The following is a 23,333-nucleotide window of genomic DNA, read 5'->3' on the forward strand; positions in this document are numbered from 1 at the left end:
GTAAAATACATGGGAGTTTGATACAGAACTTGCAGGGAGCTGTTCTGCAGCCGGTATCATGCGAGATACGAGACTGCAACCGCACGAAAAGTACAAACCAGCCCGTCAAGTTCTCCTGTCCCTGCCGTGACAGCCGTCAGGCTGCCATCTGCAGCTAAAAGGGAGTGGGAGTTCAGAATGCATCTTTTAGGATGGTGACATCCGCCTGCCTAATTTACGCCCTATCGAGCCCTCTCAGCAGGACTGCCTTTAAAAAAACCTCAGAATTAAATGTAGCTACCAGAAAGATAATCAAACGAGACAGCAACATATCTGCCTGTAAAAATCAACATTAGTAGGTTTTGTTTGCTTACGAAATACTTGAGCTTCAGTTTAAAGTGTCAAAGAATAAAAATGAAGTTCAGTGCTTAAAAGTAGCCTTTTTTCAGAAAGTATGACTCGCAAAAGGTCTGAGTGGGAAGGGAAGGGAAGGGAAGGGAAGGGAAGGGAAGGGAAGGGAAGGGAAGGGAAGGGAAGGGAAGGGAAGGGAAGGCAAGGCAAGGCAAGGCAAGGCAAGGCAAGGCAAGGCAAGGCAAGGCAAGGCAAGGCAAGGCAAGGCAAGGCAAGGCAAGGCAAGGCAAGGCAAGGAAAGGAAAGGAAAGGAAAGGAAAGGAAAGGAAAGGAAAGGAAAGGAAAGGGGAACAAACTGTTTAATGCTAGAGGGCTTGTTAGACTCTAAGTTGCGTGCAGACCTCCTTGGATTAAGTGTAGGCAGCTATTTAGACCAGGGTTTGCAGCCATCAGCTCCTTCACTCTCATCTGTTCTTCTGCGGTTCCACAAAAATCAGAAACATTTAACTGTCTCATTCCGAGACGAACCCACACCGAGCACTCCTGCGGCAACACCGCCCCACCGCCAGCCTCCTCTCTGGAAACCGCCACCTGATCCCCTTGCGACCGGCCGGGACCAGCACACGCAGCACAAAGCCCAGTTCCAGACAGCGCGCACGCTGCAACTTTGCCGGCGTCCGTTAAAGCGCGGCGGGGCAGGCAAGTAGCGAAACGGGGAGCACAGAGCTGGAGAAAGCACTTTATTGGGCACCCCAGCGCTGAGCAGCTGGGAAAAGGGCAGCGGCGGGGGAAACCCCCTCAAAAGCCCTGCTCTCGACTACGCGGCCCCCGCGTGCGCGCGGCCTCCGAGGACGCTTCGGGTGCCTGCAGAGCGCTCCCGCTCCCCACAGCAACGTCGAGGGGCCAAAAGCAGCTCGGAGGCAGCTTGGGGAAGTGGCGTCGTCTTAACTCTCGGGCGCTGCAATGAGCCGAGTCCCTGCGGGGGGGCACACAGAGCGTCCCCAAAGGGCCAGGGAGGCTTTAGGTGACCGCAGCCCCGCCGACAGGGAGGTGCCCTTCCCAGGAGCGCCTTTCTCTTGCCCCTTCTTCAGCCCGCTGCCGCTCCTCCTCCTCTCGCTCGCTCTCGCCTCGCGGCTCCTTCCGCACCCACGCGCTGGATGCCTCTTCTTTCTTCTCCGCCAGCAGCGGCTGCAGAGGCGCGAGGCCGCGGTCAGGACAGAGGGAGGCCGGCCCGGCCCCGCAGGGAGCTCCCCACCGCACCGCCCCACGCCCGGCCGGCCGCACCCACCCCCCCACCCCCCCCCGGAAAAAACCTCGCCGATGGGCTTTTCTCACCGAATTGGTGCTCCGGTGCTCCCTCGGGCGCCTGCGGAGTTCCAGCCGGTGCTGGAGCTGGGCTTGGGGGGGCACCCTGGGCAAATGCAGCTGGGCACGACAGCAGCGGCCAAAGAGGCCGCACCCCTGCTTACAGGGGGCTCCGGCCGCTGCCTGGACTGCAAAGGGCACGGGCCGGGCCCCGACTTACAGGGCGGCCCTGGTCCCAAAGGCCCACGGAGGCGCCTCCTCTCCGCACTCGGGGCGCCCTGACCCGCGCCCCGCTAACGGGGCGCGCACCCCACACGGGCTGCCGGCGGGGGACTCTGGAGAGCGCGGGGCACTTTCTGCCCTGGAGGCAGGGCAATCGGCAGCCGCGGCCGGTGCCTTTGGCAAGGGCTTTTCCCGGGAGGCGCTGGGGGCTTGGGCGGCAGAACTTCCTGAGGGGGGTTCCTCACCGCTTGGGGGAAGCTGCCGCTGCAAGGCGGAGCAGCTGGTTGGAAAGCGGCTGGTGTTTGGGGCCCGCAAGCGGTGCTCGCCACCCTAAATCTGCTGCCCTGCCCGGCCCTGCCCTGCCCTGCCCGGCCCTGGTCCCCTTTCCCTCTGCCCTCAGCCCCGGGAGCAGCCTGGGAGAACGAGAAGCACGGGGGGCGCTGGGGGGAAGGGGCCCGTTCCGGGCATCGGCAAGCAAGTGCCTGCAAGCGGGGCCCGGGTCCTGCCCGGGCGGCCCTGGCACGGGGAAGACCCTTGCCCTGAGCTGGGCCGCTGCCCCAGGAGCAGGGCTGGGGCCTCTGCTCTGCAAATGTCCGGGCTGCGGGGCGCCACGCGGTGAGAGAAGCGGGGGTGAAAAAGGCTGAACCTGGGCGGGTGGGGGGCGGAGGGGGGAAGGACGGCCGGGGACCAGGGTGCGCTGCGGGGAGGTCCCTCCGGGGGCTGGCGCCCCTGCGTTCTCCGGGCGGGGGAGCTGGCGCTTGACCGCGCCCTCCTTCCTCGGCAGCAGCTCCCGGAGAAGAAAGAGCGAAGGCAAAAGCCAGAAGAGGCATCCGTCGGGTGCGGAACTGCGAGGCAAGAGGGAGCGAGAGGAGGGGCGGCGGGCTGCAACTGAGGAAAGAGAAAGGCGCTGCGGGCAGTCCTCAGGGCTGCGGTCGCACAGGAGCATCCTTGGCGCTGTCGGGACGGGTTTCGTGACTCCGGGGGAGGCAGCTGGCTCCGTGCCGCTCCCTGGACTTGTAGAAGCCGCTCCGATTCTGCGTTAAGAAGAGACGGCTTCCAAATTTGCGGCCCCGAAAGGCCGGGGACGCCCGCCTGCTTACAGGGGGTCCCGCCGAGCGCAGGGGGCACGCACAGCCCTGCTTACAGGGCTCCCCCTCGCCTCGGCGCTCCCAACAAGCCCCACGGAGCCCGAGGCTCCGACCGGCGCCCGACTTACGGGCCGGCCGGCCTGGCTGCGGCACACCACCACGTCTTCGGGAGCCCAGGGAGCGACCTCGACCCCACCGGCGGGGAGGTCGCCCCGGCCAAAAGCAGCGCCAAAGGCGGGACTGCGCCCTCCGGCACAGCACTTCCTCAACCTGCACCCTCTAAAGGGCCAGGGAGGGCTCGTTCCTGGGGGCTGGCTAAAGCAGCCTCCCCAGCCCTGCTTACAGGGAGCTCGGGCTGCTCCTGGGGACAGAGGGCTCCGGGACACACGCCTCGAGGGCAGGGCTGGCACGCTGGCAGGTCGCCAGCAGGACAGGCAGCCACGCAGGCAGAGACCCAGGCCCTGGCCACAGGCAGGTCGCCTGGCCCGCGCTACGACTAAGCGGCTTCGCTCCGTCCTTGGAAAGAAGGGGCAAGCCCGGCCTCTCCCTCCGCTCGCGGGCTCCGAGGGGACCCCCCTGTTGCTGCACAGAGCCCGTCTCTCCCTCCGGGGAAGTCTAAGCTAAGTACGCTGCAGCAACTTGCACAGGGGCCTAAACAAGAAGCTCATTCGCTCGCTCACTCGCACGGACGCAGACACCCGCGGACACGGACACGGACAGGGAAAAAGAGAACTTCCCCGAAGAGAGAGCCAGCTCTGCGCAGCCGCTGTCTGGGGAGCCATCCCTACCGCCGAGCGGGACAGGAGAGCCTCAGACCTGCCCCCGGGCTGCGTGGAGGCCACAGGGGCTTCAACACGCCAACGGGCTTCATGGGTGGCCAAGGGGCAAAGGCAGTGACGCGCCCCGACGCCGGGGGTCACGCGGGCCAGGCCGCCAGCAGGCACAAAGCCGCCGGGGCCGGAGGAGGGGGCCGGGGAAACGGCCCTCCCCTGCTTACAGGGTGGGCTCGGGGGCCAGAGAGCTCCCTTTCCCCCTCGGGGGCGGAGGCGGCGGCTCTCACCCTCCTTACGGGGTCGCCCCTCTCTCCGGGCAGCCAAACCGCGGGGCAACGTGGCAAAAGGCCAAAGACCCAGCCCTGCTTACAGGGGGGTCGCCCGGCGCGAAGCCGGCCAGGGCACCAAAGGTGCCGGCAATGCTCTTGTGGGACCGCAGCCCCGGGGAGAGCAAGGCCCCTTGGCCCGGGGCGCCTTTCTCTCTCCCCCGCTTCAGCCCGCCGCTCCTCCCCTCGCTCCCTCTCGCCTCGCCGTCCCGCACCGCGCCTCGTCTTTCTTCGCGGGGAGCTGCTGCCAAGGAAGGAGGGCGCGGTCAAGCACCGGCTCCTCCGCCCGGAGGAGAGCAGGACGCCGGCCCCCGGAGGGAGGTCCCCACAGCGCTCCCCGCCCCCCAGCCGTCCCTCCCCCCTCCTACCCTCTACCCCCCCGGACTCAGCGGCAGACCCACCTCTCCCACCGCCACGGCGCCCAGCGGCCTGGAGGGAGGCAAAAGAGCGGAGGCCCCAGCCCCGCTTCTGGGGCGATGGCCCAGCTCGAGGCTCCGACAGGGCCTCCCGGGCAGGACCCGGGCCCCGCTTGCAGGCGCCGCCCGGTGCCCGGAGGGGGCCCTTTCCTCCCAGCCTCCCGCCTTCCCCGCGCTTCCCTTTCTCCCAGGCCGCTCCCGGCGCTGGGAGCAGAGAGGAAGAGGCCTAGGGCAGGGCGCGCCCAGCCCCACGCGTCTCGGCCCCGCGCCGCGGCAAGGCCGGGGCCGGGGACACCCGCCTGCTTACAGGGGTCCCTCCCGCCACCTCCCCTTGAGCGCAGCCCTGCTGACGGGGCGCTCCGCCTCCGCTGGCCTCTCCTCGCTCCCCCTGGGGCTCCGCTTCCCCCCCAGGGTGCGGAGCCGGTGGCTCTCCCCCTCCCGACAGGCGCGCCCCTCGCTCGGGGCAGCCTCACCCTGGGGCAACCTGGCCAAAGGGCAACGAAAGACAGACCCAGCCCTGCTTACAGGGGGGTCGCCCAGCGCAAAGCCGGCCAGGGCACCAAAGGTGCCGGCGGCGCCCTTGTGGGACCGCAGCCCCGCGCACAGGGAGCCCCCTTGGCCCAGGGCGCCTGTCTCTTTCCTCCTCCACGGCGGGCTCCTCCGCTCCTCTTCTCGCCGCCTCTCGCCTCTCGCCGGGCCGCACGACGGCTGCCTCCTGGGGCTGCTCCGCCAGCTGCTGCACGGGCAGGCGGGCGCGGTCAGCACCGAGCGGGACGCCGGCCCCCGCCGGGAGCTCTCCTCAGCACCCGCGGCCCCGCCGGGAGCTCTCCTCAGCACCCGCGGCCCCGGCCGTCCTCCCGCCCCTGCCCCCGCCGCCCCCCGGCAGAACCCTCGCGGATCGGCTTTTCTCACCCAGCTGCTGCTCCGGTGCTCCCTGCAGGGACGAGCGGGAAGCCTCCGCTGCTGCTCCGGGCTCCTGGCCGCTGCCGCCGGGGGCCGGACCCTCCGCACCGCCTGCGGCGATGGCCGGCCGCGCCTCCCCGCGACGGCGCCTCAGCCCCAGCCCCAGCCCCAGCCCCAGCCCTCCCACGGCGCTCGCAGACCCCCCGAAGGCGACGGCCGAACCCCGCCCTGAGAGGCGACCGCGGACCCCCCCACCAAGGCGACGGCCGAACCCGCCCTGAGAGGCGACCGCGGACCCTCCCCAGGCGACGGCCGAACGCGCCCCAAGGCGACTGCGGACGCTCCCCGCCAAGGCGACGGCCACCCTCGCCCGCGCCGAGGCGACCGCGGACCCTTCCCAGGCGACGGCCGACCCCCGCCCTGAGAGGCGACCACGGACCCTCCCCAGGCGACGGCCGAACGCGCCCCAAGGCGACCGCGGACCCTCCCCAGGCGGCGCCGGCCCTCGCCCCGAGGCGACCGCGGACGCTCCCCACCAAGGCGACGGCCGAACGCGCCCCAAGGCGACCGCGGACCCTCCCCGGGCGACGGCCGACCCCCGCCCTGAGAGGCGACCGCGGACCCTCCCCAGGCGACGGCCGAACCCGCCCCGAGGCGACCGCGGACCCTCCCCGGGCGACGGCCGACCCCCGCCCTGAGAGGCGACCGCGGACGCACCCACCAAGGCGACGGCCACCCTCGCCCGCCCCGAGGCGACCGCGGACGCTCCCCAGGCGGCGCCGGCCCCCGCCCGCCCGCCCGCCCCTTCCCCCGGCGGGTCCCGCTCCCCTTCCCCTCAGGCGGCCGCTCTCCCCCTCACAGCCGCGCGCGACCCTTGGCGACCCCCGCGCGCGACGCCCGCTCCCGCCCGCTCCCGCCCGCGCGACGCCCGCTCCCGCCCGCCCGCCCGCGCGAGGCCCGCGCGACGCCCGGGGCAGGGGGCACGCGCCCCGCGCCCGCCGCAGCCCCCGCGCCTCCCGGCCGCCCCGCAGCGGGGAGCGCCCGCACGGCGCCGGCCTGCGGCGGAGCTCCGGGGGCTCCCGCCGGCCTCGGACCCGCTCCCCGCGCTGCGCCGGGCCCCGACGGCCGCGGCGGAGCCGGCTCGGCCCCGCCGGGACGCGGCGCCTGCTGTGGGAGATGCCTGTTTCCTTCCCAAAGGCTCTGGGGGGCTCCGCTGGTAGAAGTCAGGAGCAGACTTGCCTGCTGTAGTTATTCACTGGTAGAAGGGTCTGACAGGACTCCCTGGCAGCACTTCCCCTTGCCTGCGGCAGCCAGCAATCACTGAGCACGACCTGGGAGTCAGCAATGGCCTGCGGCCCTAGAGCCTGTGACATTCGTTAGCAGAAAGACCTGTTAGTGTCCGCCGTGCAATTGATACCTTTCCCCAGTGTGATCCTGCAGATTCCAGTACCTTGGGGTGTTACTGGAGTTCTCTGTCAGCGGTTACATCTGCTGAAGCTATTAATGCACTACCAGTGGCACAGCTATCTTTTAGCATCAGGTAGTAGCATCCTTTGGAATCTAGCAATGGAATTACGATTTGCAATTACTGCCTGTGTTATCTACTCAGAAAATAGTCTGCTGGTGCACGCAGCGGGGCCCCACTGGGTGCACCCCTGGCACTGGCAGCCCAGCACACACCGTCCTCCCATAGGCGCTGAGCACCTGCGCAGGGAGCTTTCAGCGCTCAAACTGTACTTGTGTACAAGTTTGTTTCCCTTTGGAAATAGTAAGATCCTCCCTCTTTCAGTGTACTACATACAGTCGCCACCGGCACAAGGCGCTGGGCAAATACAAGCAAGAATAGGAAAAGTGAATTGGCATCAGTAAGGAGACTAAGCCCAGTTTCACAGGACCCTAGCAAAGAAAGGCTCCACTTTTTAAAATGAGGTTTCATTACACACATGCAGAACGGGAAGGTGCTTGGTCTTCATTAACAGGAATTTCCACATTTATGATGTGTGCAGGTACTCGAAGCCCACATCACCTTTATAAGAAGCACTGCAATAACACACAGTATTAGGTCCAACAAGATGCCGGCCACATTTTCCAGATCAAAAACCAGTGTAGACGCTGCTCAAGCACCTGAAAACAACATACAATGCTCTACCGAAGAGTTACACGCAAGTGTTGGTTTATTTCCTCCCGAAAGAGCAGCTGCATCTCTGCCACCTCTTGGCGGCTCAGTGCCTTGTCACAGGACTGAAAGGTCAGCCTGTAGCAGAGGCTCTTCCGTCCAGTCTCTGACTGCTGGAAACTGTCAATTAACTGGATGGATACCACCATTTCACCTGACACCTGCCTAGCAATGGTGTGAAAAGCAACTTCATCAAATTGTTCCCCATCAGGAACCCAAAAGCTGACATCATGCACATAGGAAGGTGGATAGAGAGAAAAACTCTTGAAAAGCCTTAACTCTCCTCTAGGAAATTGAGAGAGGAACCGTGTGTCTGATGTCCAGAGCATTCGCCAGTCAGATATTCCACAGATCAGCATGGCTAGGAGGTCAAGATTCAGTGAAGCGAAGACAACAACCAACTCGCTGCTTCCTAGTTCATAATGAGCTGTCCTTATAATTCCCACGCAGGAGCCCTTCTCACAGGAGCCTGAAGTATCTATCTCCATACAGATGAAGTACTGAATTTTACTAAGCTGAGATTCAAAAGCAGCAAAGTCATTTAGCTCAGCTGTTTCAAAGCTCGCTGCTTCCTGCAGACTGATATTCAGCTTAAAGCCGGAAACAGTCTGGTGAAGAGAATGCATGCTGGTTTTAATGTTATTCACCAACATCTGGATATAGCTGTTCTCTGTACCCCTGTTAACTGCACATACAAAAACTATCTCATGAAAAACAGTCATGGAGTAAGGAGTGATAAGACACTTCCTGAAAACTGGACCAGAAAGAACATGAAGTGTCCCCGGGAGAAAGGCTCCTCTTTGTATTATTGCCTGAGCATAAGGTAGAAGGGAAGGTCTAAGATAATACTGTTTCGAAACGTGGCATCCCTCTTGTACATTCACCCAGCCATTCTTATCTGTGTCCCTGCAAAAATCAACATGGGAAAATAAAACTGCATTTGCTAGTCCGTTAGACATTTCTTCAGTGCTTGGAGTCTCCTCTGGGCTCAGAATGATCCAAAAGATATTTGAGTGACAAACACCATTGAGATGACCTTGGTGGAGCAGAGGAAGGCAGTAGTCAATGTTTTGCAACGGAAAGGCTTGGCTGAGGTCTGCAGTGAGCTTCTCCTTTACTGTCCGTACTGGATGATTTGAATTTAGTTCTAGGAAACCCCTGTGAAAAATAAAAGTGCAAATTACAGACACCACTAAACAGATTTCCTTGAAATGCCTTCCTGTGATCATAATTTGAGTGCAGCAATTTACCCAAAACAATCTCAGATATTAAGCCGGTTTCTAGTAACTACCTGAACAAGCCAAGTCTTTCATCAACGGTGTTGCAATGGCTAACACGTTTTCAGGACAGAGGTGATTGTCTCCAGGTTGCAATCAAGAATTAACTGCACTTTCACTGGTAAAAAAGGAATGGGACTTAACATTCAGCATCACCAATTCCACTCAGCACAGGCACTACCGAACTACAGAAATGAATCAAATTATGCTAGCCCTGGGTAGTCTCCAAAGTATGCAGCAGTTCACCTAAGAGGCTGGCATTTTTTACCCTAGCTAGCCTTAGTATTGTGGTATTAGCAGACACCAAGTCAGCTCCTGAATTTCTCCCACAGTACAGTAAAATAGATTAAAGTTTTCATCTTTATTTGTGTGTTCAAGTGTACAGCAGCTTGGTTTCAACCATAAAGTTTCTTTTTGTTCCGTAGACTTGTTTTTAAGTAGTCCAAAACCACAAGCCAACATGAAGCAGACTTCAAGAAAAAATGGAACAGGAAATTCTGTAAAGGGGAAAGAAGGGAAAGTGAAGCAATTCCTTTTTATCTGACACCTATGGTGGTCATTCCCACTGAGAGCAGGAGTGTGTGTTATTGCCAAACAGAAACTAATTATAAAACTTACCTATTAATTTTATCCACAAGTACTTGTGGTACTTGAAAAGAAACTTTTCGGCTTTCCAGTTCTGTCTCGCAGATCACAGGTTTGAAACACAGAAGTGGTGTGCTTCGTGTGAAAATGTGGTTTAAAGCACCCTCCACACAGAAAGATTTATCTTGACTCCTGACAATACACAGAAGCAGAGCAAAGTCATTGATCGTTTCCTATATTTAATGTGCTACAAGTCAGCATTACACAGATAACTCTGTGTAACACTAATTCAACTCTTGTTGAATCCCAGGTCTTGTTATAAGGTGACGAAAATGCAACACTACCATATTTTTACTGGGCCGGTGGTCCAACATTGGAACAAGTTGCACAGAAAGGCTGTACAGTCTCCATCCCTGGAGACTGAATGTGGCTCTGAGTGACTTGCTCTAGCTGGCTCTGCTGAGCTGTGGGGTAGGACCAGATGATTGCTGGAGGTCCCTGCTGTGATTCTGTGATTGTCTGCTAAGCAGATACACATACCACAGTCCTCCTGCTGTCTTTAGGCCGGGATTGACATTTGTTCTGAAATGGACCATTTTGACCTTTAAAATCCTAAGATAATCTTATTTTTTAGAGGGTACTTTGGCAGGAAGCTTGAATTTTTATCTTGGCTATTCTGCTTAGAGGCAAAAAAGAACAGTAGCTATTTTAAGGAAAATTAAAGGGAATTCCTCCCTCCAACAAAAAAGATACTAAAAGAACATACTAGTGCTAGGTAGTACAAGAGCACGAATATCAACTTTTCAGTTTTACCACATGATGGTTACCTGTAGCCTGTACATTTATATCCGTGGATAGTCTCTGCTTTAAAAGGATGAACGTTACTCAAGATAAATCCAGCTCCTGCTGCCACGGCCACTATTTGCCAGCTGTTGTGCCATTCTCTCCTTGGTTGATCAGCAGGTGTCCCACCCTGTCCATTGCAAAGAGCCACATGGACCTCTCCCTCTTCTGTCAGCACTTCTGCGGAGCTGGAAGGAAAGCCAGGCAACAAGAAAAGTCCTGCTAGCACACCCAGAAATTTTATAGTGCTAGAAAAACACCTGTAACACGGCTAGAAATCCGTACCACAGCAGTCAATTAGCATAGAACTACTTCTGGTTTACTCACCTATGGAAAAAGCGGGCAAGAAGCTCTCTATTCTTCACTACCCCAGCCTTTCTCCCACAGTGAGGGAAGTTGAAATAAATACAATCAAATTGTCTTTTTTCTGGTAAAAAATAGTCCTTCAGCTTGGTGCAGTCCACAGAAAACACAACTTCAGCTCCTTCAACAGTAAATGAAAAACAAGACTTTGATGTTTATCATTAGGGAAAAATTTTAAAGAAAGGGAGCAATTAAAATCCTCCGGTCCGTTTTTAAGCACGTCAGAGAGGCAGCTGCCAGACATCTTCCCACTCATGGGCATCAGGAAAACCAGAAAGCCCAGGCTCCTTCTGCTCTCTTTCAAAGACTTCTGCTAACTGCTTGTTTCAGTACTACTTCGCTCTGATCCGATTTTAGGGTATTTGCTTTAGCGCCTTGCCCGAGGGTCCCCGCTCCCGCCGAGCCCCGCCGGCACCGACCCACCTCCCTCCCGCAGTCGCCGGATGCTCTCCGCCGCTCGCCCCCGCCCGGACACCTCCTCTTCGCTCTCGTAGCAAGTAGCCACGACGTGGGTCCCCGCGGCCCCGCACAGGGAGGCGGCGAAGGAGAAGTTGCCCTCCCCGAGCAGCAGGACGCGGCGGACCGCCTCCATCTCCCCGCCCCGCCGCCCGTCGGCGCTCCCTCATGACGTTGCTGCCGGCCGGCGGGCGGCCGATGAGCTCATCGCCTCTCGGTGGCGTCAGACCGCTCCGCTCCGCCCCCGTCCCCTGTCAGCCGCGGGAGCGGCTTCTCCCCTCGGCGCGGCCCGGGCCTCCGCGGGTCCCCCCCGGTGCTTTGTCGGCAGCCGCTCCCCCCCGGTCCCCCTGCCCGGGGCCCGAATGGCGAGGCCGGCAGCCGTGGCTGGCGGGCCGCTGCACTGCCGGGGCCGCCAGCGACGGCTTGAGAGGGAATAGCGGTGCTTTACTGCGGCCTGTTCGATCTGAGTGCCCTCAGCTGCTGCACGGGGCAAGGGCAGCGTCCCAGGAGTCCCATCAGTCACGACAGCGGAAGGCTGAAAGTTGGCAAAGGCAAGCTCCAACACAGACCCGCCGCCCGCAGTTTATGAGGTCCGGTCCTGGTTCAGGCATGAGGCCCCCGTGGCCTTGGGGAAATGGCTTCGTCTGTTTCAGAGGGTGGGCAAGTTACTCTGAGAGGTATTCAGTAAGGTGAAGCTGACAAATGCAGTATCACAGTTTGGGAAAACAGATACTTACCATACCACCTCTCCCCCCCCCCCCCCCCCCCCCAAAAAAAATGCTTTTTGGCATCAAGAAGGAGCACAGTTCTTCTCTGATGCCCTCTGTCACACGTGGAAGTGTAGGAGATCCCTCTCCAGTCACCAGAGGGGTGGAAGGGGCAATGTCCATGTCATGTTACCTGCTGTTGAGATCCAAGCTGATCCTGGGGAGCTGTTGATTTCTATTCCCAGATCACGTCCAAGATCTGTTTGTACAACTCCCTCCATGGCTCCTTAATGCATGCTATTGGCCATGGGGAACTGTGGATGGACTGGGACAGCACTTCTAGGTTTTCCCAGTATGCTGGAGGTGCACCACCAATGAAAATGATAACAAAAACCCTTAGAGGGAACTGGAATGAAGAGCGATACGATATCCAGAGAATTGTGCAGCCCAAGCCACTTCCTTCCCAGGTATGTCCTTGTGCTTTTCCTTATTGTGGATATAGCAAATCTCAGTGGAGATGATCACTGGCCACTTAATTTGTCATGCACAAGGGCATTATCCTTTCCAGCCCCAGCTACGAATACACTGGAGGTAAGCCTCCCGTGAGTAGCTTCCCTTCCTGCAGCCCCACTCCTAGTCTTTTCTACTGTTTTTTAAAAATGCAGAAAGGCAACAGTCAGCACCCTTCTCTCTGATGCATGCCCTACAACAGTCCCACTACAGGAGTAAAGATGTGAGGAAGAGTGCTTTTTTGTTTAAACTCAGTCTTGCTCCTTGTAACAGTGGCCCCAGTCCAGCTCTCTTTCCTTTGCTGTTCAGATGGTGAATCAAAAGTCATCACCGAAGCTTTGTGATCTTAGGTTTGACTGATTTGAAAGTAGTAGTGCAATTGCAGGTACTTTGGTCTTCCTGTAAGATATAAAATGTTTTTTACTTATAAAATTTTTTTACTTATATTTAGCCATGCTAAATGTGAGTTTTTCATTTCAGTATACTCACTGCTTTGAAACAACATCTCTTCAGATTACAAGGGAAAGCGGTGGAGAATAAAAAGTACGTGCACAGAACTAAAACATAGTCTGTTGGATCTGTAGTGTAGTTAAAGAAGAGCTTCTGAATGACACTTGTGCTTAGAGATGACAGAATTGTTTTCTGTGGGTTTCTCATTGTAGAGTTGTGCTCCTGTGCCACCACAGAACAGGTATTTCGAGTCATTCAGGAAGTGGCATTTGCATTTCAAGTGTTCTTGTCTAGCTAACCTCACACCTATACCCAAGGAGCTCCTGAGTTTGAGCCTAACAAAACCCTCCTCTATAGAAAAGATTTCCCTCAGTTGTATTTTCTGGATATATTCTTACTATTTTGCACTTACTTCCTTGAGTGGTTTTGTGTTTATTCTCTTAGGATTTGAACCAGAACCTCATTGGTTTCCAGGCCACCACTCTGAGCTGGAACTTCCTTCATTCAATTGAACTGCTCAGTCCTGCTCCACAATAGACTACAGACCTCCATATGGCAGCCTTTTCTTTGCTCGTGTCCAACACTCAGAGAAGGAACAAGAAGGATGAAGGAAAAGCAACAGAGATGGAGAGAATCTGCAGACTATGGCTTCAGAAAAACAGGAGGCCTGTCTGCTAGCAGTGCTACAAGGATATCCTTCAAGCAAAAAGACCTGTCACACATTAAAGCCAAACGTAGCATCCTGTGAAAAACGTTCTTCCTGCTTTCTAAGCTGTATTGTTTGTAACCTACATGTGTTTCTGTCATTTGTCTTGTGTACAGAGGTCACCCTGCGCCTTCTCAGTCGAGCCCAACTAACACCTTAACTGCAAGAGCTTATTAGAACCAGCTAATAGGAAACACTAGACCTTGGCAATTAGGTGGGATTTGCACTATTTGACAATGACCCCACATCACTGAGTGCTCATTTTATTTTTCTCACTTAAAACCGTGGAAGAAGGATGCCCTCTCAGTTCATTTGAGATTTAAACTGATCCCTTCTAATATAACTTTTGTCTTAGCAGCTACAAGGAACATAGAAAATAGGTCAGGTCATAACTGAGTCTGATGATCTGTACAACAGATCTATGGCATTCTGTCCTTTTTGGAGATGAATTTTAGAAATTCAGTTCCGGTAATACAGACTTTCATTTATGCTCATATCCCTTTGAAGAGAGGTGCTAAGCAGATGATGACACCTGAGAAGGACTTAATAGTGTTTTGTACCGCTCAACAATGTTAGCATAAATCAGATTAATACTGTAGATGTCAGATCCTGTTCATCGTTTGAAGGGCACTGACAACCTATAGTTTCAAAGTGATGTGATTTGCACCGTGAGAGCAGGACGTTTTTCTCCTCTCTGGATATATCTGTGTTTACTGCAGCTATGCAGTTTTCATCTGCAACTGCTCTGAATTGGTTGCAGCACTTGGATGCTTCTCCATAACATGAGTCATTCTAGAGATTTAAGATACAATTGTCTTCCATTCAGTTGTTATCTAATACCCACACTTCAAATGGGTTTTGATTGTCATGAACTTGTTTTACCAGTCTAATCTCCACTGGAAAAACTTTTCTGTTGCTTGTGAAACACTCTGAAATCCTCTGGGAACATTGAAGGAAAAGGCCCATGCAATTAGATGTTTGCAAAACATTAGAGTACACGAAGTGAAACTAGCGAAGTGTTTCTGAACACCAGGACAAGCTTTTCTGGACACACCTGCCACTCAAGCTGTAAGCAAGAATGATGCCAGGTATATTTCCCTGCACGGCAACCTTACACAGCTTTCTTGACCCAAAACTTCCCTTGTCCTCAGTGCTCAAAACAAAAAAATACAAACTGCTTATTCATGTTTTATTTGTTAGTAAACTTACTCAGCATAAATAATAAGAGTAGCCATTCACTATAGCTGGCATCTGATGAAAAGTGCTCTTGAATGGCCCCCCAGGGTGACTTTAAATAGCAGCCTACTTCCTTTGGGCTCCTGCAATGGCAGGCTTCTCTTCACGGGTGATAGGGATAGTGCGCTCAGGGACGTCACTTTGTTTCCTCGGTGCGCTCACTGTCAGGACGCCATCCAGAGAGAGTGATGAGGTTATGGTCAGAGGGTCCACATCATCTGGAATCCTGTATTTCCTGTTGAACTCCCTGGCAATAAAGCCATGCTCATCCTTCAAAAGGAGAAGAGAAGGAACAGCCCTGATTAGAAATGTTGACTCAGTTCCACCTAAACCATGGGCCCTTTGCATAAAGTCTGAGATCAGGAAGCTCCAGCTCTCAAAGGAAAACTTCAGAAAGTTAAAAGAGGTTTTTATTATGAGATGCCCTTTTTAAAGAGCCAAGACTGGCCGAAGTGAGACAGTGCCCTGCCTAGGCTGCAGTGCCTGCAGGTACACTGTTTACAGGAGGAGGCTTTATGTTCCGGCTCTTGTGCCAGCCAGAGACTGGCTTCGTTGCACAGTGATGTGCTGTCATTCCTAAGATGCAGCAGCTAGACCTACGTGCACTGCCAACCACGCCTGTTCCTGAGGGTCTCTAGAGCTCTAGTAATATACAGCTTTCTAGTGAGCGGATCTCTGCTATAATGCTTGATTATTTTATTAGCCAAAAAAATTTGCAGAAGCTGTGTCAGGATGACAGGCTTCCACCAGCTACAAGTAATGCTGTATTTCCTGACTGACAGAAGCTCTTAGAGCTGAAAATTCCAGTGACATAGCTACTTTATCATGCGGACTCATTTCCTTCTGGCAAGGAGGTGAGGGTGGGGGGTGGGAGGGATCGGGGGAATGGAAAACCCTGTTACATACAGCTTTGGACATGGCTTTTGACTTCTGTTTGCCCAGTTGCCACACAGGTCTCCAGAGCCAGCAACCAGTGGGATGACTGACAGCAGAACACAGCCTTTAAGGATTACAAACTGCCAGGTGGGCCTTTTTCAGGAAGAGGTAGCCTCATGCTAATGGAATAGGGCAATGCACTGATTCATTATGTGGTTTAATTATTACAGTTCGTTGTTAGCTTATTGAATGCCTCCCTGCATTCCTGGCCTTTTCCCAGAAAGACGGAGGCCCAGAAATGCCCACTTCAAAGATGATTTTCCAGTTCAGTTCACAGTTCAGGTAACATCAGCAATAAATCTCCACCCTGTTTCTGCCCAGTCTGGGATCAGCTGGGGGGGGGGTTGCACAGAGCATCTTGTATTAAGATTGGTTGATAAAAAACATTAGAAGAATTTGAGATGAGCACAGGAGAGGATTGTTTTGCAGTCTCCTTGTTTAACCATAGATGAGGAAGTTCACACTGACTCTATCAGTTGCACAGTTAAAGTAGAAGTACCTGGCGCTCCTCGTGTTTCCCATGAATTTCTATCATGTCCCCAAGCACCTTCACTTTTAGCTCCTCAGGGGAGAAATGCTTCACATCAAGATTTACTGAAAATTTGTCCTTCTCCAGTCGCATCTGCAAAACAAGGAGGTGACTTCAGAAAAGAGCAGGTGAGGGTTTCAGCTTAAAAAGTGTCTCAGAATATAGCAGTTCAAGACTCAAACTGGTATCTACACATGCACTGTCTGACTCTCATTCGATCCTGGGATTCTGATCTGGGTGGATTTGTCCCTTGCTGGCCTGTTACATTAATACCCATCACTACGGCATCTAAAACTTGAATGCTTTCTCTTGATCACATGGGATAAATGTTTTCCTTGGGAGTGAGGAAGAGATTCTCTTAATCTGAATTTGTTAAAACTGACTCTTTAGTTGGTGTACAGGTTTCGCATCCAGTTCTTTTTACAGAATGTCTGGAGGTTTCCTGTTTCTGTGACTGGATTTTGCAGTCTTTCAAGCAAAAGAAACCCTGACTGTGCAGCTGACTGCAGCTCATCTGCAGGCTTGCAGGCTTTCCCCTGCATTGTCACTCTTTAGTAACCAAAATAGTGTGTCACTGGTGAGCCCTACTGCCTCACTGCTCACCTCTGTTATCTGAGCATCAGGACTTCTGCCAGAACTCTGTCACCTGCTGCTAATCTCACCTCCTTGCCTTCCATTTTGCACTTTATCACCTCTAACAAATACTGCTTTTTGCTGCTTCCTGAGGTTGAATTTGCATTTTCTGCCTGTCTTGGACATGCTTGTGGAACTGTGCTATATGAGCTGGGTGTCTCTGTCTTTCTGCTGCATTCGTGGTCAGGGAGCTTGTTGGCCTCCTGGAGCTCTGCTCTGGGATGTGGAGGCAGCCTCTGTGCCAGCTCTAGGCTTACTGGTTTCCGCAGTTTGACCTCGGAGTCTAAGTGCTTCCTCCTCCTTCTAGATTATTTGTGAAGATTTCTCCAATGAGATAGTCAGACGTTGTTATCTGTGGTGCTTATTATGGCTGCTTCAGTGGACAGCCAGACCCAGGTCACTAAATCAAGGGAAACATTACGCAAAGATTAAAAAAATACTTTCCTCTCACTCCTGTGGCTTAGAATAGCTCTACAAGTTATCTGTAAATAAGACAGTTGACTTGCAGAACAGGCAAGGTTGTTTGAACTGTGTGCCTCTTGGCTCAGCCCCTGAAGCAAGCAGACGGCTGCTTCATGATCCGTTGGGTCCTGTATCTTACTTAAAATGCTCTTCTCCTCAGCAATGACTCTTTTTCCTCAGCAACTGTGAGCTCCCACACTGCCTGACATGAGGATCCCACTATCCCTGCCCACTACCCCGTGCTGTTTGCTTCTCAGGAGGGAGTGGGATTGAAAGTTTTGCTGAGCAGACAGGGAAATTAGGCTTCCTCCTTTCTCCCGTCAGCTCTTACAGTCATTTCTCGAACACGCTCAGCTCAGTTTGCCTCTATTCCTAACACTATGGCAATACTTGCTCTCAGTCACAAATGATTAGCAGAGCATGCAGAGGTTCTTGCCTAATGCAGAGGAGCAGAGGCACAAACACAGCACCCTTTTCCCCAGCGTTTTCCTAATAACCACCTACAAGCAGCTTCCAAGCTCTCAGCTCTCGTGGGTCTCCAGCTCCAGACCCATCAGGATGTGCACACAGCAATAACAAAGAGCATTAAGAAGGGAAGATTACCTCAGAGAGTCCCGTCTCTAGCCAACTGGGCAGCCGAAGAATGGGGGATCTCATCAGGAAAGGACTGAGGCTGGGGGAAGCAGGGAGCAGCTCTGACTCCTGCAGGTGCTCTCCGAAAATCTGGTCAAAGATACGACTCGGTGCCAACCAAGAAAAGAGGGGTCTGCGGATCAGAGGGTTATGAATGGTGATATCCATTGGAGCGCGCTGGAGGAGCCTGGCAAACAACTGTGCTGCAGTGCTGTGCCGGGAGCGGGGGACAGCTTTATACCCGTGCAGCTGGCCTGGCCTTCCCCCCCGCCCGAGGCCTCTTGAACAGTGGTGTCAGGGATTTTATTGTCCCACTCCTGGGCTGGTCCCTTCAGCGGTGCCCAGTAGCTGTCTCGGGGATTTGAACACGCTTCTGAGGAGGAGGGGGAAGGGGAGAAGAAGAAAAGGAGCCTAATGGGGCAGCAAGAAGCCAAACTGCCCAGCCGCCCGCCCCACTCCCCACGTGCTGTTTATCTGCAGAGTCCCAGGCAGGCTTGGCGGATGTTCCCAGCTGCTTTGGATGCCAGCAGGATCAATGCAGCTCCTATCTTTGGCTCACAGGGAAAATGACAAGGGGCCGTTGTTCCTACTGCCAGCACTGAGACTTCAGCTCCCCACATCACCCACCAGTCTAGGAAGAGACTAGAGAGTTCCCTTGCCTCTCCGTAAGGCTCTAGTCAGAGGGCAGGACACATCCCAGGAGGTCTTTGCTGAGATACCCCTGGCAGTGCGGCTCTCTGCAGCCCAGTAAGCCCTGCTGCCTCAGTGCACGCCCGTCGGCGTGTGTGTGAATGAAGGATGGCTTTCTCCACAGTGCTTCAGCCCAACACCTCTCGTCCTTTGCCCACTACAGAAACCACTTTGCTGGAGAGAGCAGAAGAGCTGGACACTGTGACCGCAGAGCACTCCAGAGGGCTGTTAGCAGAGAGAAACCAGGCATGCCAACGGCCTCCATGGTGCTGCACTGCAACGTGCCTTCTCGGGGATGCAAGCTACCTCTGTCTGCCTGTGCCCCTGCAGTAAGCTGATTTCCTGTAATTATGCTCCTACTATGTCTTAATTCACACATTTATTTTAATTCCTGCCTTGCTTGCGAACCTAAATCATGGGAATGGGTTCCGCCTAGCAACTGTCCTTAAAGGGCAAGAGCTAGTCTCTGCCTCTCAGAGCTCGCAACTTAAATACAGTTACTGGCTCAGAGGCACATCATTCTTACTGCTAGCACCACCAGACCCTTGCAAAAGGGTCTGACCCTCTTCCTCTCAGCTTGCCTGCAAGAATAGGGAGCAGAATTTGTGCTGTGCAAGCTCAGGCCATAAATATGTTCTCTAATTCCCCATTACATCAGCAGCAGTGCACCTGCTCTCTCATACAGCAGGGACATGGAGACAAGGAAATCTCTGGTTTCAGGGTACAAGGAGCTTAACTGGGCACTACTTCCCCATCCCCCAGTTCAATAAAATTGGATCTATGCTAGCTTCAGATCCCATGGTCTCTGGCACAGGCATTTCTCTGGGCCTCATTATGTTGTGCCAAAGCCCTGGCCAGGGGACAGTCTGGACAGTCAGCTTGCAGCAGCACAATTCGGGATGTGGAGGTGTCAGTAGTGGGATCTGGATCCAGTCTACCCCTGCTTAACTACCTGCAGCACTTCACCACTCACAGGAACAAAGAGCTTGAGCCGTCCACTCAGCTTCTGGGAAAATCAAGCTCCTTTTTGTAGGGCACAGGAGGGGCTGATTTGGGCCCTAAGCTCACGGTGAGGTGATGGGTGTGATAGTGACTTCACGTGACTTTGTACAACCTGATGAAGCACCAGCCAGCATTAGGTACTGCCCCGATCCCATGGGGTGCTTCAGGGCCAGCAGGACCAGTGTTAGGGTCTCCTTGAACCTGCTTGCAATGAGCCTTCTTGCTGGCCCTTGCCTTTGGGAGCACCACAGGCAGCGGAGCCTGGGGTCTGTCCTGCTTTCTCCTACTTCAGCCTCCCTCAGCTCACCTGTGTGCCTCCCTGCTGTATTTGGCTTCCCATTTGCCTCCTGCACCCCCTGCTCAAGGAGGGGATCTCAGAGGCTGGGAGGACGTGTGGGATTTTCCCTGACTGCGGGCAGTGCCTGCACTCCCTGCTGGAATGCAGTGAGAAGCTTCCCTCGTCACCCTGGCGAGGCATCCTGGGGCCTTTGCGCGTGGCTATTTTGGTCCATCTTTTTATCACACACTCCTCCCTGTGGAATTCGCCCAATTAAAACCTTGCAATCTGCAGCCTTCACTCTCAGAGGCAGTGAGTGCTCAGAAGGTCCCCTTCCCAGACACACCATGGCTGCACGGACTGTCCCTCACGCCTACCCCATGAGTTCGGAGTACGAGTTTGCCAACCCTAGCAAGATATATGACCAGAACTTTGGAGAAGGTAAGAAAGGAGATGGGATCCCCCTGGCACCTTTCTCTCCTCTGGTTCAGGAGGGCTGGTGGAGTCCCCCTGGGGAGACTGAGCTCCAGAGCAGGCCAGGGAAGCTGGAGCCAAGGAATTTTGAGCGTAAGAACCCAGGTCAAATCAGGGGGGAATATCCAGGGAATTGCCAGGGTTGCTCTCTTCAGGTCCACTTCCTCCATCCATGCCTACTGCTGTCTCTCCTGTCCCTCCCTTATGCCCCCAGTGGTCTGGTATTCATGCACATGCTGTGCAAACATGGAGCAAAATGTGCCGGGGGAGGGGGGGAAGTGGGGGGGAGAGTGCAGCCGGGGGCAGTGGAGAAAAGCTGAGCTGGGGTATTCAGCACAAAGCTGGGCAGTGGTTGGCGGAGGGGAAGGAATGTGGGCAGCAGCAGAACCATTCAACACCAGCACAACAGCATGAAAAGGCAAAAAGCTCCAAGGAAAGCCTCCTGGACAATGGCACACAAAAGGCCTTTAGTTCTTCAGGGCAGTTTCTTCACCATCAGCATTTTCCATGCCCAACCCTGGCTGTGGGCTTTGCACTGCAGAGCGCCCAGCGCACCTACCAGTCCCTCCCTGTCCACCCAGCAGACATGTGAAAGCTGGATGCCAGCCCTTGGCTTGCTGGCAGTTGCCGGGTGCGTGGTGGAAGGCAGGGGCTGGCGGGCATCTGGGTCTGTGTGTGTTTTGGACACACAAAGGTAGGAACCGCAAGAGACTCTGTCCATATTGTGCTGATGTAGTGGCAAAACCAAGGTGTTTGCCAGGTCCCAGCCTCCTCCTGTCACCTTCTCCTATCTGCTGCCAACCATCCTTCTCCAACTCCTTCCCCTGGAAACCCCACACTCCTTACTCTCATTTTCAGGTGTGTCCCCATGTGAGATTTTAGCCCCTGCCCTGTACCATGGCTACTACATCAGGCCTCGGATCAATAAGCAGCTGGATCGAGGCACCTCTGAGATCAGCCTCAATGAGCACAAATTCCAGGTGTTCCTGGATGTCTGTCACTTCCTGCCGGATGAGCTCACTGTCCGCACTGTAGACAACCTGCTGGAGGTGATGGGGCAGCACCCACAGAAGGCTGACCGCCATGGCTTCATCTCCCGAGAGTTCACCAGGACCTACATCCTCCCTCTGGATGTCGACCCCTTGCTGGTGAGAGCCACGTTGTCCCACGATGGAATCTTAAGCATTGTGGCTCCCCGGACGGGGAGGGAGGTGAAGGCCAGAGTCAACGAGGTGAAGATAACCCAACAAGAGCAGCCAGTGGAGAAAGAAGAACAGTCTGAGGAAGGAAAAGGGAAGGAAGAGTCCTAAAGGCCCCAGATCTGGGCTTGAGCAGGGAGGGAGGGGGGACAGGGATGGGAAATCCATGGTACCAGACCCCTATTTCTCACCATCAGTGTTTAGCAGGGCTGTGAGGCAGCCATATATATGCCAGACTTCTGCTTCTTAAGGCTGATGGCTGGAAAAAGGGACTCGGAATTGAAAAAAGGGGGGGACTAAAGTGTTAGTGTGAGGGACTGTAATGCAAGTTTTCTCCGAGGTCAAGTGCTCATTGAACACCATGCAGGGTGCTCTTCTCTTACCCCACATGGCAAGGGTCATTATTACCCTAAACTGTGAGGCTGTGTCGCAGTGGGCTGTTAAACAGCTGCTGTGCTCTAGCCCAGAAGGGTACTGGGAAGAAGTGATCCCAGTGCCTCACTTCTGAGCTGGTGGCTGACCTTCGTGGAGATAGAAGGTGCTTGTTGGTCTGTAAAAGTGCCTGCAGCTCTCAGGAGGAAAGAGGAATAAATCTGCCTCTGATCTTCTCTTGTTTGCCTTGGATTCATGTTGCTTCTGGCCAAGCTACTCTGCAGCAAGAAGGATGGACAGTGCCTTAGCTGCTCCAGATGCAGGGAGCAGAGCAGCGGAGAGTTCACACTGATCTCATCTGAGGAAATGGCATCCGTGGGGACTTGGAGGGACTCTGTCCATGGGGCAGCCGGGGGGACCTCTGTGACTGGCCCTCCTGGCTCGGGTGCAGCTGGAGTTCCTTGCTGTTGTAGGGAGCCTACAGTGGGCAGTAGCCTTGAGGAGAAAAGATGTAGAGTGATGGGCTCTTGGAGGCCCACTGTGCATTTCCAGACCTGGAGCTGGAGTTAGCTCAAGTAAAAATGCCAAGCCATGGTCTGTGCTTGCTTCAACCCTCTAGTTTATGCAACACAAAGCTTGTTCACACACAGACCTTTTGAGCCCTTGTGAGGGGAGTGAACCCCAAAATGCTGAAGGGAAAGGCTCTGCTCAGATCCCAAGTACCTTGGTGGCAGCCCAGTACTCTCTGTAGAGTCACAGAGGGGATGAATTTGGCCCCTTTTGCAGGCACTGTGATGCCACTGGCTAAACGAGAAATGTCTCCGTAGCCTTGTGATGTTGGGCCAGGGATCGTGTGTGCTGCTATCCGTGGCAGCTGCTGCCTCGGATGGCCTCGAGGGCTCAGCAGGTGCCAGTTGCAATCCTTATCTTGTCAGAGCCAATTAAAGCAGCCAGAATGCTGTGTCACTGGCCAAATATGGGGGTCTCAGGCATGCCTCAGTGCAGCCCTCCCACAGAGGAGAGAGGAGGTTCCAAGGTCCCTGTGGACAGAGCTTCTCCCTCTCCCTGCTGGGATGTGACCTGCAGGCTTCTGTACTCTGCCTCCATGAATACATAGGGCCAGAAATGCCCTGCTCAGGAGCCTATCTCATGCAGCATACCTCCTCAGTTGCTGAAACACTGGTATAAGGCTGCTCTTTCACCCTTGCCAGGCAAAGTGGGATCCAGACCAGAGTGAACACTGTACAGTTATTTTCTACTTCTTAGGGCCCATGCCAACAATGAGAATCAGAGCAAGTTAAGAGCAGCCCTGCCTGCCAGCCTCATGAGAGCAAGTGGGAGGATGGCTAAGCCTCCACCCCTGCCCCAGTGCAGATCAGATACCCACACTCACAGTCTGTACTGCTGAGGGATGCCCTTACTCATAAAGTAGGACCAGATAAGCTGCTGCCAGT

At 55.1% G+C, this 23,333-nt stretch overlaps 4 protein-coding genes across 4 annotated transcripts; 2 read left to right on the forward strand and 2 right to left on the reverse strand.

Moving 5' to 3' along the window:
• Positions 1–7,508: 7,508 nt before the first annotated feature.
• On the reverse strand, positions 7,509–11,199 carry FDXACB1 (ferredoxin-fold anticodon binding domain containing 1; the record flags this gene model as incomplete). The annotated part of the gene is made up of 5 exons (XM_082330663.1): positions 7,509–8,697; positions 9,435–9,593; positions 10,229–10,432; positions 10,572–10,728; positions 11,031–11,199. 5 exons carry the CDS (start codon positions 11,197–11,199, stop codon positions 7,509–7,511), a joined length of 1,878 nt encoding a protein of 625 aa, XP_082186789.1.
• A 641-nt stretch (positions 11,200–11,840) lies between these two features.
• On the forward strand, positions 11,841–13,478 carry CFAP68 (cilia and flagella associated protein 68; the record flags this gene model as incomplete). The annotated part of the gene is given in 9 exon segments (XM_082330535.1): positions 11,841–11,903; positions 12,016–12,124; positions 12,127–12,157; positions 12,159–12,237; positions 12,761–12,782; positions 12,785–12,823; positions 13,175–13,239; positions 13,243–13,290; positions 13,293–13,478. Coding segments are annotated over 9 exon segments (642 nt in total).
• A 1,133-nt stretch (positions 13,479–14,611) lies between these two features.
• CRYAB (crystallin alpha B) lies at positions 14,612–18,033 on the reverse strand (the record flags this gene model as incomplete). The annotated part of the gene is made up of 3 exons (XM_082330589.1): positions 14,612–14,942; positions 16,108–16,230; positions 17,836–18,033. 3 exons carry the CDS (start codon positions 18,031–18,033, stop codon positions 14,739–14,741), a joined length of 525 nt encoding a protein of 174 aa, XP_082186715.1. The 3' UTR covers positions 14,612–14,738.
• Positions 18,034–20,157: 2,124 nt separating this feature from the next.
• On the forward strand, positions 20,158–22,115 carry HSPB2 (heat shock protein family B (small) member 2). The gene is made up of 2 exons (XM_082330522.1): positions 20,158–20,275; positions 21,167–22,115. The coding sequence occupies exons 1-2, from the start codon at positions 20,182–20,184 to the stop codon at positions 21,616–21,618; spliced, it is 546 nt and encodes a 181-aa protein (XP_082186648.1). The 5' UTR covers positions 20,158–20,181; the 3' UTR covers positions 21,619–22,115.
• The last annotated feature ends 1,218 nt before the right edge of the window (positions 22,116–23,333 follow it).

Source organism: Platalea leucorodia, assembly GCF_965183815.1.
Source record: "Platalea leucorodia genome assembly, chromosome: 20".
NCBI lineage: Eukaryota > Metazoa > Chordata > Aves > Pelecaniformes > Threskiornithidae > Platalea > Platalea leucorodia.

Coding starts and splice junctions, on each gene's coding strand:
- HSPB2 (XM_082330522.1), top strand. CDS start 20,182: ATGGCTGCACGGACTGTCCCTCACGCCTACCCCATGAGTTCGGAGTAC. Junction 20,276..21,166: donor TGACCAGAACTTTGGAGAAG/GTAAGAAAGGAG, acceptor TCTCATTTTCAG/GTGTGTCCCCATGTGAGATT.